This window comes from Odontesthes bonariensis, chromosome 22, assembly GCF_027942865.1.
Source record: "Odontesthes bonariensis isolate fOdoBon6 chromosome 22, fOdoBon6.hap1, whole genome shotgun sequence".
NCBI lineage: Eukaryota > Metazoa > Chordata > Actinopteri > Atheriniformes > Atherinopsidae > Odontesthes > Odontesthes bonariensis.
In genome coordinates this window covers 9783236-9797919 of record NC_134527.1, presented here as the reverse complement: position 1 = coordinate 9797919, position 14684 = coordinate 9783236, and the positions used below count along the sequence as shown (strand labels likewise).

The 14684-nt window shown below is 39.8% G+C and overlaps 1 protein-coding gene across 1 annotated transcript; it reads right to left on the bottom strand.

The window, feature by feature from the left end:
* Positions 1–6830: 6830 nt before the first annotated feature.
* Positions 6831–13305, bottom strand: LOC142372871 (progestin and adipoQ receptor family member 3-like). The gene is made up of 7 exons (XM_075455869.1): positions 13148–13305; positions 12604–12834; positions 12261–12423; positions 11532–11687; positions 11133–11330; positions 10830–10920; positions 6831–9491 (listed from the first exon to the last, which is right to left on the bottom strand). The coding sequence occupies exons 2-7, from the start codon at positions 12798–12800 to the stop codon at positions 9352–9354; spliced, it is 945 nt and encodes a 314-aa protein (XP_075311984.1). The 5' UTR covers positions 12801–12834; positions 13148–13305; the 3' UTR covers positions 6831–9351.
* Positions 13306–14684: the final 1379 nt, after the last annotated feature.

The window sequence follows — 14684 nt, the reverse complement described above, 5'->3', positions numbered from 1 at the left end:
CAAAAATGCTTACTTTATGACTTTATTTGATATACAGAGGTAGAAAACCATAAAGTAGCATTTTTTGATAGGGTAGCAAAAACCGATAGGCGTGTCTATCGGTTTTTGCTGCGGTAGCATTTCTCGACGAAGTAGGAAAAATCGACAGAACACCGGCTCTTTGAAGTGAACGACAGGAACCGGCTCCACAATGGGAGCCGTTTGGGAGCCGAAAGAGCCGGCTCTCCACAGTAAAGGCTCTAGCATGGTTGCTGCGTCTGCTCGCGCGAGCGGTGTTGATGACGTCACGAGTTCGTGCCCGCCATAGGACCCTATATAGTGGCGCAAGTCGTTGCGCGCCAGTAGTTGCAATTTTCTCCGTCACAGAGGTGGCGCTGCTACGTGAAGGTTACCTCTACTCTACAACCACGAAAGTGGAGAAGAAAACAATGCCGCTGTCAAGAGCAAGAATACTGTAATTAATGATACTGCTGCAGTTTTCGGATCATTTTAATTTTTTAATTCAGTTAAAAGAGGTGAAGGTTTGAAGCCCCCGGCATCAACAGAGTCTCTGCCCTCTTCTTTGCCTTCACGTATCTGTCCCGTAGCTTCTTCCACACATTCTTACAGAACTCTCCCTCTTTCCCCAAAGTTCTGCCAATCTCTGTGCACCAGTTTTGGGAGTTTACTCCTCCCTGTGCTGTTTCACTGCAGTTTCGTACAGCTGCCTGTACAAACGCACCTCCTCACTGAGCCTGGTCTCACATCGGTCCATCCGGTTCGTTGTGCTCGGCGCCGCCAAGTTACAAAAATCTACTGGTGCACGACTTTTCAAGGGAAGCGCCAGGCCTGAAACGTCATTTTGACGTCACGGTCCACCACCGCCGTGACAGACGCGGCAACCATGCTACCGCCTTAAGAAGAGCCATTAGAGCCGCATCTCGAAAAAGAGCCGAAAATCCCATCACTATTATGTGGCCCAAGGACGATTTTCAACGCGTCTCACGGACCAAGTTAAGATAGAGGGGCTAAGAAAAGGACTAAAAGCGGCAGCATATTCTTTGTTGCTTCGCTGGGTTCTATGTTGTATTTATTTATTTTTTTCTGCACCAGGTCAGTTTATTTAAGTTCGCGAATGATGGCAGTATTAGTTATTTTGTTGTTGTCCATATACCTTGTTAAGTGGCAGATCAAATCACGTAAAGTTTACCAAATAGCAGAAGATGTCTAAGGGATATATCAACATAATATCGTGGAATATTAATGGATGTAGGCACCCAATTAAAAGGCAAAAAGTTTTGACTTATCTAAAATCCAAGGGCGCAGGTTGGGTGGGTAAAGTGTACCACAGCTCATACTCAAACAAACGAAATGGTGTAATGATTCTTGTAAATAAAAACATAAGTTTTGTTATGCTTAAACAACATAATGATAAGGAAGGCCGCTTCATATGCGTTGAAGCCTTGCTGAATGGAATAAGGACTGTCCTCTTTAACATTTATGCACCTAATCAGGAAGAACCTGACTTTTTTCATGAAATTAATAGCATATTGGGAAATACTGAGGGCCATATTATTTTGGGAGGTGATTTCAACCAGGTGATGGATGGATTTATTGACAAAAGTGTGATAAGGGGGAAACTAACACCTAAGGACAGGGCTGCAATCCAAATGTTAGCAGAAGATTGGAATCTGGTTGATATATGGAGACTGGTAAACCCACGAGAGAGAGAATATACTTTTTACTCTCACAGCCATAAGGTATATTCTAGAATTGACTTTTTTTTTATATCTAATAAGTTAGTGGAGTCCGTAATGGGGTCTGAAATAGGAGCAGTTATCATCAGTGATCATGGCATAGTGGAAGTACATATAGACTTCAATATGGAAAAAGAAAGCAAAGGACGTTGGAGACTTAATACTACGCTACTTGAGAACGAGACATTTAATAACTCTATTTTGGAGGATCTTATCTTTTTTCTCCAAGTAAATACTGTTTCCACAAATAATATGGCCTCTGTGTGGGAAGCATCGAAAGCATACATACGGGGAAAATGCATTGCGTATGCATCTAAAACTAAAAAAGAAAACAACGGGAAAGAAAAATGTTGGAGAAAGAAATTTGTCTGTTAGAGAAAAAAATAGCACATAATTACTCAAATCATTTATATCAAACACTTTGTAATCTTAAATATCAGTTACATGAACTATATAATAAAAAAGTTGAATATTCCTTATTTAGACTTAAAATAAGATATTATGAAAGTGGAGAAAAAAATGGCAAACTATTGGCAAGACAACTTAAACAACAAGACAACAATATCCCACTAATTAAAAAAGATGGCAAAACATTTACTGCAGCCAAAGATATAAATAGGATCTTTGAAGAGTTTTATAGAAACCTCTACACATCCACTAATAAACCCGACATAGAAAAAATGAATGCTTTTCTCTCGTCACTGAAGCTGCCTACCATTTCCAATGAGCAAAGAGAAAAATTGGATTCTCCCATCACTCTAGAAGAAATCAAAACTACGATCTTGTCTATGAAATCTGGTAAATCGCCGGGCTTGGATGGCTTTCCAGTTGAATATTATAGAAAATATATTGATGTCATAGCCCCAGTACTACATGATGTATACAGAGAAGCCTTTGAGTCGGGCTCCCTGCCTGACACCCTTAATGAGGCTCTGATATCACTTATTCCTAAAAAAGATAGAGATATTTCAGACCCATCTAATTTCAGACCCATTAGTCTCATAGGAGTAGACTGCAAAATATTAACAAAAACGCTAGCATCACGATTAGAAAAAGTACTCCCTGATATCATAAATGAACATCAAGTAGGCTTTATTAAGAATAGATCTTCAATTCACAATATGAGAAGACTTACGCATCTAATACATTTGAATTCTTCTAATCCAATCCCTGTTACGGCGCTATCTCTGGATGCCGAGAAAGCCTTCGACCGCGTGGAGTGGGGGTTTCTCATAACAGTACTTCAAAAATTTGGACTTGGATCTATGTTTTGCAAATGGGTGTAGATATTATATTCTAAACCAAAAGCAGCAATTATGACGAATGGTCAGTTGTCCAAATTTTTTCAGCTCTCCAGAGGGACAAGACAGGGCTGTGCTCTGTCCCCATTGCTCTTCACGTTGGTTTTGGAACCATTAGCACAGGCGATAAGAGTCGACCCAAGAATTAAAGGAATTCATGCAGGAGGAAAATAGCACAAACTGCTTATGTATGCAGATGATATCGTAGCTGTAATAGCAGACCCAATCGCTTCTGTTCCAGTTCTGTTACAAACTGTTGAATCGTATTCCAAATTTTCAGGATATAAGATTAATTGGAACAAATCTGAATGCATGCCCAAATCCCAAGCGTGTTACTCAAATACTGTTACACAATTTAATTTTAAATGGGTTCCCTCAGGTATGAAATATCTGGGTATACGACTCCACTCGAATCTAGAGGAAATAATGCTACTGAATATGGAACCGCTTCTTCAGAAGATAAAAACTAATCTTAACAAATGGGCAAAATTGAAATTCTCTTTATGGGGAAAGGTGAATGTGATAAAGATGGTTATAGCCCCATTATTCAATCACGTATCCATGATGGTGCCTGTTGACATCCCATCTCAGGTTTATAAACAATATGAGACTTCCTCTGGGACAAGAAGAAACCAAGGATTAGCATCAAGAAAATGTGGTGTGCAAGGGACGTAAGGGGCATGGCCCTCCCCAACGTAAGGCTATATAACCTCGCATTTGAAATGTCTAGGTTATTCAAATATTTTGAAAAGGGTGAAACAAAGCTGAGTTGGATGAACATTGAAGAAGAATTAGTGAATCCTTTCAGACCGATAGATGTCCTCTCACATGATAAAACGGATAATAGAAAACCTCTTCCCACAAACCCAGTGTTAGCACATTCTAAATTAGCATGGAAGGAGATTCATAAAATATGTAGGATATCACATTTAAAACAGTTGTACTCCTCATTGTGGTTTAACCCATCCATCTGTGTTGGAAAGAAAACTGTTTACTGAGAACAATGGCTTGTGAAGGGAGTACGTACAGTGAATGATTTGTATACAGACGGGGTCTTTATGTCTTTTTCAGATGTCATGCTGAAATATAATATAAAAAAAGATAGTTTCTGGAAATATTTACAAATTAGAGACTGTATTATTAAAGACAATTTCATACATAATGAAAATCCAATACAGAAATGTATGGGCTCGAGTAGTGTTAAATATAAGGCATCTACATTCTACAAATTAATAAATGGCATGCAAAAAAATGTATGTAAAGGTCTGGGGATTGTCTGGCAGAGGGACCTTGGCTGCACTTTTAATGATGAAGAGTGGTTGTCAGATAATGGGAAATACATTAAAGAATCAATAGGGAAATTTACACACTACAACATGGTACATAGATTTTATTTCACCCCATCCAGGCTCTATAGAATGGGCATACTCACCAATAACCTATGTTGGAAATGCAAAAATGAATCAGGAACTTTTATACATGCAATCTGGGAATGTAAATGTATTCTCCCATTTTGGAAAATAGTATATTCGATCTTTTGTGAAACTTTTATTGATTTGATATGCGCTGACCTGGTTATTATTTTTTTTTTATTATTATTATTATTCCTTTTTTTATTTTATAATTTGTTTTATTTGTGAATTTTGTCCTGTGAGGGTGTGGGGAGGGCCGGGAAGGGTTATGTGCGTATATGTTATAAATCAATAAAACCTTTAATAACCAAGCATTAGCTTTTACAGATGGCCTTACATTTGACTCTTGAATGCTTTGGTATTCAGAGGTGACGATTGTCGTTGAAGGGAAAGTGGCAAGGCAAGGCAAGGCAATTTTATTTATAGAGCACAATTCATACACAGGGCAATTCAAAGTGCTTTACAGCTACATAAAATCACAAGAAGGCAATAAAACCATTAAAAAGGAAAAAAAAAATAAAAGAAAGAAATTAAAAAAGAAAGAAATTTAAAACCCATTAAAATAATCATAAAGTAATTAAAAAGTGAAGAGTGCAGATAAAATACTTTTCAGGTACTTTCAACTGTTTTCAGCCTGGATTTAAACATTGTCAGAGTTGAGGCCTGTCTCACATCTTCTGTAAGACTGTTCCAGATTTTAGGAGCATAAAACTGAAACGCAGCCTCACCTTGTTTAGTCCTGACTCTGGGCACCAGCAGGAGACCCCTATGAGCCACATGAACCAACCCCCGAGTTGGTTCATATGGCTCTAACATGTCAGAGATGTACTTTGGCGTTAGACCATGAAGAGACTTGTACACAAGCAGAGCTGTTTTAAAGTCTATTCTCTGAGCGACAGGAAGCCAGTGCAGAGACCTGAGCACTGGACTAATATGGTCGTATTTCCTGGTTCTAGTCAGGACTCGAGCAGCAGCGTTCTGGATGTACTGCAGCTGTCTTATAGCCCGTTTAGAGAGCCCAGTGAGCAGGCCGTTACAGTAGTCTAACCTGCTGGAGACAAACGCATGGATCAGTCTGTCTAAGTCTGGTTTAGACACTATTCCTTTGATTCTGGCAATGTTCTTTAGATGGTAAAAAGCTGCTGATGTTACAGATTTAATGTGGCAGTTAAAGTTCAGGTCTGAGTCCAATATTACCCCGAGATTTCTAACTTGATAGTTAGGTTTTAGAGAGAGAGTCTCAAGGTGACTGATAACACTTTCTCTTTGTTTCTGTGGGCCACAGACAATAATTTCAGTTTTGTCTGAGTTTAGCTGGAGGAAATTGTTTTGCATCCACACACTGATCTGTTCAATGCAGCGACACAGTGTATCTACAGGCCCGTGTTCTCCTGCCGTCAGTGACACGTAGATCTGAGTGTCATCTGCATAATTGTGGTAGGACACATTATAGCTGCGTATTAGCTGGCCTAATGGAAGCATGTACAGATTGAATAATACGGGTCCCAGGATTGACCCCTGGGGAACCCCACAGGTCATAGCCATTTGGTCTGAGACACAGTTACCAATTTCAACAAAATATTTCCTGTCCTCCAGATAGGACTTGAACCAGTTTAAAGCATGACCAGAGATTCCCACCCAGTCTTCTAACCTCTGTAATAAGATTGCATGGTCAACTGTGTCAAAGGCAGCACTCAGGTCCAGCGAACTGAAAACCTCACACTTGTAAATTATCAATGAATCAAGGGCATTCGATTCACAGTACCTGGCAGCTTCGTACCCTCTTTATACGTATAAAAGGAATGAGAGTGTACATAGTGACAGAGAGTGTTCATACACTGTTTCTGGATTTTTACTTTGAATGATGGCATTGTATGATCATTTGCTGTTCACCTGAGATTGCATTTTAACTCATGTTAGGACCTGGTAAATACTAGATTTGTTGGCTTCTTTGTTTGTTTGTTTTTTTAACATCCTGAAATGAAAAATGTTAGAATTTAAAGAGGTTGTACTTACTGTTTTTTTTCTAACTGTACAGCTTGTGTCACAAGGCACTCAGAAGCCTGTGTGATGTACAAGTATGTCAAATGCTTAAATTTCGAGCAGAAGAAATCCCACTGAACAGACGAACCCTATCTTTGATGAGCACGTAGGACGTCTGAAGAATGAGTTGTTTGTGGAGACTCACTACAGCAGAAGCAGTAGCGAAAATTATTTGATACAACAAAAATCTGAAAGCCTTCGTCCACATAAAATCTGAACCTAAACATTTGTTTCAATGCTGCCCTCTAGTGTTCACTAATTTGAGTAGCAGAAAACAATCAGTGCAAATGACGCTTCCCCAACATGCAAAATGTGATTGGTGAGATTAAGTGAAATACTATTTTCAAGCATTCTTTATTCATCCAAAGGTTTAAAAAATATTTTCACAGAGGCACTGAAATAAACAACACACAACAAATTAGTCAGTGCAGAGTTACCTCATCCAAACGATATTCACGGAAAACAACAATAGACAGAATACGCTGTTCCGCAAAAAAAAAGAAGAAAAGAAAAGAGAGTAAATAACAAACAATTCATGGGCAAATAAAGTCAATTCTTCTGGCAAATGTAGAGTGCATTTTCCAGCGCTGCAGCTGTAAGTGCTTTCAGTTTGAGTTCACATTTTGTTCTAAAAATTCATTAAAAAAAAATGATAAAAACAAACGAAAAAAACAAAAGATTAGCAATTTGTTCTGGTTTTTGTTCGCGTCTTGACCAACAGACAGAAAGTATGAAAACAGAACAAACACTCAAAGTCACAAGGCAAATATGATGTAACTGTATGAACAGACAAAATGCAAAACCAAACGTTAATATATGTATATATATTGTGCAAGATGAAAAACAACTGTAACAAAAGGTAAATGAAACACTTTTCACTGGCTTCATTTAAGCGACATCAAGTACAAAACAGCCTTTGTAACAGGCTTTATAATAAAAGCTGATTACTGAATGCCTCAACAGCCGATACATCTGGTGTCTTAACAGTCTGTGGGAGTTTCCATGAAAGTTCTGGTAAACCTCTGCCTTATTTTTACCATCTTCGCAGTACTAGATTATCTACAGGGACAGAAGTCTTCAGAGTTGGTCCGTCGACATGTCAGAAGGTTTTCTTCAGACAGTAGCAGTGAAGCAGTGAGCGGAAAAACGCAGCGATTCTCCGACGTACGCCGTGTTTCAGGACAGTTCCATAGTCTTACTGCCTCTGCCCCCTTCAAGTTTCACCATTTGGTTGATTTAGATGCTTGTCTGAACTCCAGTTTGAATAAACACAGCTTACCATTAAACTGAAAGTCAGCTCACAGTGCAGTAGACGGCTTTTTTCTTTTCTATGTTTACTTTGAGTCAGACATTCTGAGCCTTTTAGCGGCGATGAGGGCACTTCCACTTTGCGTGGAAATGCAACACAGAATTCCATAGTGACCGCTTTGCAATTGTCTGGAAGTGTATTAGACCAATCCCTAACTATTTTTTTCTTCTCTATTCATAATCTAAGATGGAAAAACTAAAGCCCAGCCATATAAATATATAGATTTTGCTTCACTTGCTCCCTGCGCTGTCAGCAAAATGTGATTTGTACTCACGATTTGTCTCAAACTTTTGATCCCACTTAGACCTTTTTTTTTTATCCACAGAAATACTCCCCCCACAAACTCAACAGGGTGGACTTGCTGGCCTCTGAAAATTAAATGACATTTTCTGCATAATAACCAACAAAGTTAGCATGAGCCATTTCAGTTCTATTTCACAGCATGTGATATTAATACATGCCTGCCAGCAAAGACAGATGAGACAATATGCTTTGTTGCAGTCTGGAGGAACGAGCTCAACACAGAGTAAATGCAAGGTTATTGTTATGCTCTCTTTGGGGACCTGAGTCACGTTAATTACTGGCCAAAACTGCATTGTGTTGGTTCAAATTTAAGTAAATATAACTGTAGTGTGGTCAGTGCTTGTTACACACCTCAATGATGACCGTTACAGCAAACTCGTGACTGTTGAGGACAAAGAGTTAATGCCCCCACTGTCACCACATGGGTTAGGGTGTTCTTCATACAAAATATTGGCAAACAATAAAACACACCCCAAAGAAAAACAGGGTTTACACATTTCATCTGTTCTGTACGGCAAATATCGCAGAAGGATCACCGATTGACCTAAAACTGTTTGTTCAAAGGTTTCACACACTCGGGGCATTCAGAGATTGTTTGCACCCGGCGTGAAACTCTAAATTTCAAGTTATATCAAAACATTTTGTACGATTTACTCCTGTAGGAACTGAGAGGTAAAGAAAACTGCAGGCAATCATGTCAGCGTTTTACGCGGGCTGTTGTTTTGGATTCAAAAGAATCCTTTGATATTCTTTGAATACTTTTGCACAAAAAAATAAATAAAAATGAGAAAAAGATCAATAAAAACAGAACAAATAATCCCAAACAACCACGAGATAGCAGGTTTAAAAACATCAAAGCTTAATTCGCTTCTACAAAACAATAAAAACTTCTGCATCATGCATTGATCTAATGTTTAAATGTTTCCTCTGTCCCACTGTTCAAGTCTGACATTATTTCACCGTCCTTCAAGACTGAACTTAGTGTCAGGTAGGTTTTACAACTACAGTCCAATAGGTACGAGCTGTGGCCTCCTGCGCTTTTGTTTCACAGACAAGGGACCCACTGAAAGGCAGCAGCACTTATTACTGCCCCTCTGTCGGTTTACATTTGATCAACTAGAAGTTAGAGGCATCATGCAGTTAGTGGTCGACAAGTTGAAGGCAACAACTAGACGTTGTTAACATTAATGTGGTGCTCTTCTTGTGTATTAGCCAGCAAGTCATTATATTTACGTAACAATACGTGATTAGCTGCTGGTCCGGGTGGGACACGGCTGGCTGTGTCTGAAGTGCATGATATGCACGGCGGTCTGATGCCACCAGTAAAACATCACCACCACCAGTATGTGCCACAGCTGGTGGCTGGCACCAAGGTAGTTCAGCTGGCCTGGAGGAGAAGAAGAAGAGAGAAAACTGGCTCAAAATGTGATCATTGCCACGTTCTCTTCACAAACTGAGAAATGAGATTTCAGAAGTAAATGCAGGTCAGACAACCTCGATTTTTCAGAAACAGACAAAAGGTTCCTAAAAGAACCCAGAAAAAAAAAAAAAGTGTGAACACCTCCAATTCTAAAGTTCGAATAAAATGTAATATGTTGGAAAGCTTCAGAGGTGCAACTACAGGGCTTTAAATTCAGACTGTTGTGTCAAATCGAAACCTGGAGGGATTCAAAACAGGGGAACTGTGGGTTTACTCTTCAAACTGTAATTTAGAAGTCAGTTTCACACGTGAGATTTTACAGTTAAGCTGCCCACAGTTTCTAGTCTTCTCACACCAGTAAAAAGCAAAATCCATTTTACCCTCTATAAGAATACCACCGTTTCCTTCACTGCATTACTTATATAATACACCAGCTTACACTGAGACTGCAGGGGTTAGTGTTTTATGATCATTTAATGGATGGCTTTATGACTTCAGCTCGTCACACAAAGGAAATGTTCCCATGCATATCTGTGATGCGCACCTGTTAATGCATGAACTCCTTGGCTCTGTCAGACAATAAGAAGCTAACTTTGCTAAGTAATTAGATGTCCTTTGTAGTTACACTTAAAGGTGGGGTCTGAGATCTTGGAAAAACGGTTCCTGCAAGCTATATTTTTGAAAATACACAACCTTGCCTCTCCCTTCAGCCCACCCCTCAAAACCAAGCCTTCAAAACACATGAACGAGTCACGAGTCTGTGAACGCGCAGGGGGGAGGGGGGCTGACGGTTGATTGGCGTGTCAGAATCCAATAGAAGTAACTCATCATTACTTCTATTGGTCAGACATTTCCTCTTGCTACACCCTCTACAATGGACTAAAATATTTCATTTTTTTTCTCCAAACATTCTATTTTAGTGGGTGCAATGGGGTCGTGAGGAGGTTTTTCAGACAATATGATAAAAAAATGCTCCAGAAAACATCACAGACCCCACCTTTAATTCAGGCAAGTTCAGCATTGGTAAAATTTGAACTTAATCAACTTGCCTACGGAATACATCGACCTCTAGTGGCGATTTTCTTTAACACACGACAGGGTTCAACTAAGTGCACTAACTAAGAGATTAAACCCCAGCTCTTAAGCACAGGGCTGTGAAGTTTAACTAGCAATGTGTCTAAAACCTTTAATTGCATCTAAGTAGATGATAGAACAACAGCTCTTGTGATTCTTAGTTTGATTTTTGTGAAATGACACAGTTAGCCCACTTCAGGCTTGAACACAATAAGAAAAGAAAAATCTCACCAGGGAAATAGCGCTCAGGGATTTTGGTGACGTAAAATAGGAAGGCAGATCCAGCGATCAGGTACATTATTATCACACGAGGGAGAAACAGCTGCCAAAAAATAAACAAATTCATGAGAAAGTGGATTCAGATTAAACCAAAACATTCATCATCTACAGTGAAGGTCTGAATTTAAGAGTTACAATAGCAGTGACAGCATCAGCGGGGCAACACTTTTCTTAAAAAAAAATAAGCTGCGTGACAGTGAATGCAGGAGCTCAACTTGCTGCTCACTGGCAGCTCAATATTCTGTATTTCCTGACCTGGACAGCATCTGATGTGAATCCTCCATTGAGCCACACCCAGTGGCACGCAGGAATCACACTGATGCCTGCCACACAGCAGAAGATTGTCATCCTTATACTTTTCCAGTCGTTGCTGAGGTAACGAGGGTGGACCTGAGCGCAGAAGACGGCCAGGATGAGCGACAGCACCGTCAGCAAGTAGACCTGCCGCCAAAACTGCAGGAGGGGAGAGTTGGAAATCACGTTGAAACAGCCCAAAACTAATAATATTTATTTCCTAGTTGGTTTAATTTCTGTTAATTCTTCCTCTTTAGAGCACATACGCGTCCGGGGCTAAACCTTTTTAGACATGCATTTAATACACATTGTAGGAATTTGATAGCAGCCTACAAGGTGCTATCAAGCGCTTGCACTCACAGCGTTACAATAGAAAGCATAGAAGATCCCAGGTACATAACAACCCAGGATGCCCACAGATATGCCCGCGTAGTCCAACGCCAACCAGCGACGGCAGGTCCTTTCCGATCGGTGGCAGGAGAACATGTGATATCCCACGGAACACAACATGCAAACCTGGGATGAAAACACAGAGTACATTCACACGCTGCAAGAGGATGCGCACCAGGACATCCAACACCCATGTATTAATTTAAAGAGCGATTTAATGTGTGTCAATATTGTTGTAATGATGTAAAGACATCTAACTAAGTTAACACGCTCTTTTTAGGTTTCTAAAGTGTAGACTTACATCAACAAAAAGCTACAACATGAATACAAGAGAGGTGAGGAGAAGGCAAAATAGGTTATACCTATAAGGTACCTACACTAACTAGTTATTAGAGTAAGAGGTTTTTAAACCAATCATCAGCTGCTACACAACAGCACAAAACATGCACAGATTACATTAAATAAATCAGCTATTCTAATGCAGCTCTTTAGTGCACTGCATCCCACTCCCAACCTACATCCACCTTACACACCTGAGTGGGAAGGAAAAGTACACCTATATGAATCCGTTTTTTTTTACCAGATATGAAGAAGAAACCATTGAAGGATACAGCCGTCAGGGTTCCTATTTTCCAGCTTGATGAAATCAGTCAGCAACCGAACGCACATAATACCCATAAAAGGCTAAATAACTGTTACCTGGAAGCAAAACAGTCCTATGGCGTAGATGACATAGTCCTCTCTGTTTGCTCCAGAGGCTGGCAGTACTGTGGAGAGGTCGTTGACCCCCAGAGAGAAGAATAGAAGGAAACCCAGAAGATGGCTCCAGATATTCACCGTCTCATTAGACAGAATAAAAATACTGCAAAACCAAAAAGGGAACAATGATAAATGTGCAAAACGTGGAGAATATTAGCATGAGCATGGTACATATCAGGGTTCCAGATGTATAGAACACAATATCTCTAGGCGTGAATGTACCACCTAGATTGGCTTTATAACTGTTAAATCACATGCAAACAAATTTGAACATGACTCCCACCTCTTAAGGCAGAGTTTGGAGGGCAGGTGAGCCCTGTAGCCGTCTGTGATGTAGGGGTTTTCTTTGAGGAACAGGGGTATTTGTTCGTAGGTGTACAGTCGTATCCTGTGTGGTATCAGCACCGGCCAGTGCTGGTAATTGCCCAACTCTATATAGTGGGCAGTCTTCAGCAACTTTTGCGGCATTTTCAGCAACATCTTGTTCTGGGATCCGGACGCACAGCAAGGCAAGCTGGGGTTGTTAAGCATATGGAGAAAGAGACGAGAGACACTTGAGAGTCGTCTTTCTGTTTTATGTTCAATTGTCATTGTGTACTATGAAAATACTAACCCTACTAGCGTCAGCAAGAGAAAACGGTGAATATATGCAATCATTGTGATAACAGAGTTAGGGTTTGTTGGTGTCGAGTTCTTTAAAACAGCAAAGCAAGCACAGAAACAAGGTCAACCTGTTTGCCACACAGGTTTGTTGTGGTTAGGTCATGCTAGCAGGGTAGCTAATGTCAATAGTGGTGACTGATGAAAAATGGGGTTATAAAGCTTACCATTAGTCGCACCCCGACTGTCGCTGTCCTCGCACAAACATTTTAGCCATATCCAGATGGCTATCAAGCCAGCGTGGCATTAAAAATTCACATTTTAGTAAATTGATACAGGCAGCCAGCAGTACGTTGCCTCTCAGCAGCAAGCCTGTGTTCCTCTTTTTTTGTGATTTGAGCACAACTTAAGAAGTGAAACGGCACGTTGCTGCCCCCTACTGGGCGTAGTTGAACATTGCATCTGTGGCCATTTATTAGACCCGAAAACAGATTAATCTCTTGCATTTTCCTGCAGACTATTTATCTTTTTTATACTGATTTTTTTTCTTTAGTAAGTTTGGAATAGTCTCACATTATTCTAATTATGAGCACAGCATGTTCATCAACATATGTTATTTAAGTCATCGTTGAATCTCACTAATGCTTTTGGCGACAGTGTAATTATGACACAGCTTGTTTACTAACTTAAAGTGGGAGTTTTTTTTCTATTTGTCACCATAATATTAACCAGACTTGAAACTGAACCCCACGATCATTTTTGTTGTCATTTTGATGGAGGGATTGCGTGTGGTCAAACGCTGTACAGACGTCACCAGCACGCTGGAGGAAACAATATCGCATTTTTTTTCTCATTAGTCTTGCTCGTGTCCTCATCTCATTAAGCTCCACGTTTCATGTCCTGTAAATATGATTAACATGCATTTACAATGCAGCATTGTATTAATACATTCTTTAAATTCAGCCACCTCACATGTTCTTTGCTGAGGTTTGGAGGAGAATACACATGGTCCAACCACACCCACTAATAACAGATCACATCATCCATATCAGGGTGGGGGTCCCTTTTGCTGACACAGTGACTTTGGTATGTTATTTTATGAGTTGTTCGCTGTCATAACTTCATCCCACTGTTATGTTGAATTAGACCCAACTTGGGATCCACATTGCATGCCTGCATCAGCACAATGAAATGTATAATTACAGCGCACTGCATCGCAAAAAGAACCCCAGGAATGGATCATGTGTGTTAATGTACTGCTTTCGAAAAAGGAATCTATGTTTTTTTTTTTTTTTTTTTTTTTTTTTTTGCTGTTTGTGACGTGTGGTGCTGAAAATGAACGTACACTTTGAAGAACAAACAAGAGTTCATCATAGGCTACTGGTGAAAACCATGTCCGTGTGTTACTTGGGGCAAAAATAAAGCTGCGGTGATTTCAGCTTTTGGGAGGTTACATTTTGGATAGGACTCACGCAAAAGAGCAGATGCCCCTGGCACACCAAGACTGGTGTGTTGGCTTATTCAATTATGTCTCCATCTACAATAGATTTACATTCCCGTGATGCACGAGACATTTTTTGTATAGAACTGATTGAGAAAAATGTATGGGTTAGACAGTGCTGCATCAATCACACGTTTTTCTTCTTAAACTGAAAACTTTACGCATCCACTCAGGTTTAATTCTATGATACAAGAATGTTTAAATTTCAAAATTTTGTTCTTAATTTTTAGTGATCTGAACCATGGTGTATTGCATTACTCTTG

What these genes read in the sequence shown, in the direction of transcription:
- LOC142372871 (XM_075455869.1), bottom strand. Translation starts at nt 12,800, where the DNA reads ATGTTGCTGAAAATGCCGCAAAAGTTGCTGAAGACTGCCCACTATATA. An exon ending in TCCAAACTCTGCCTTAAGAG is followed by an intron (nt 12,424 to 12,603) that starts GTGGGAGTCATG and finishes TTGGTTTTGCAG; the next exon opens with TATTTTTATTCTGTCTAATG. An exon ending in TAGGACTGTTTTGCTTCCAG is followed by an intron (nt 11,688 to 12,260) that starts GTAACAGTTATT and finishes TTTTCATCCCAG; the next exon opens with GTTTGCATGTTGTGTTCCGT.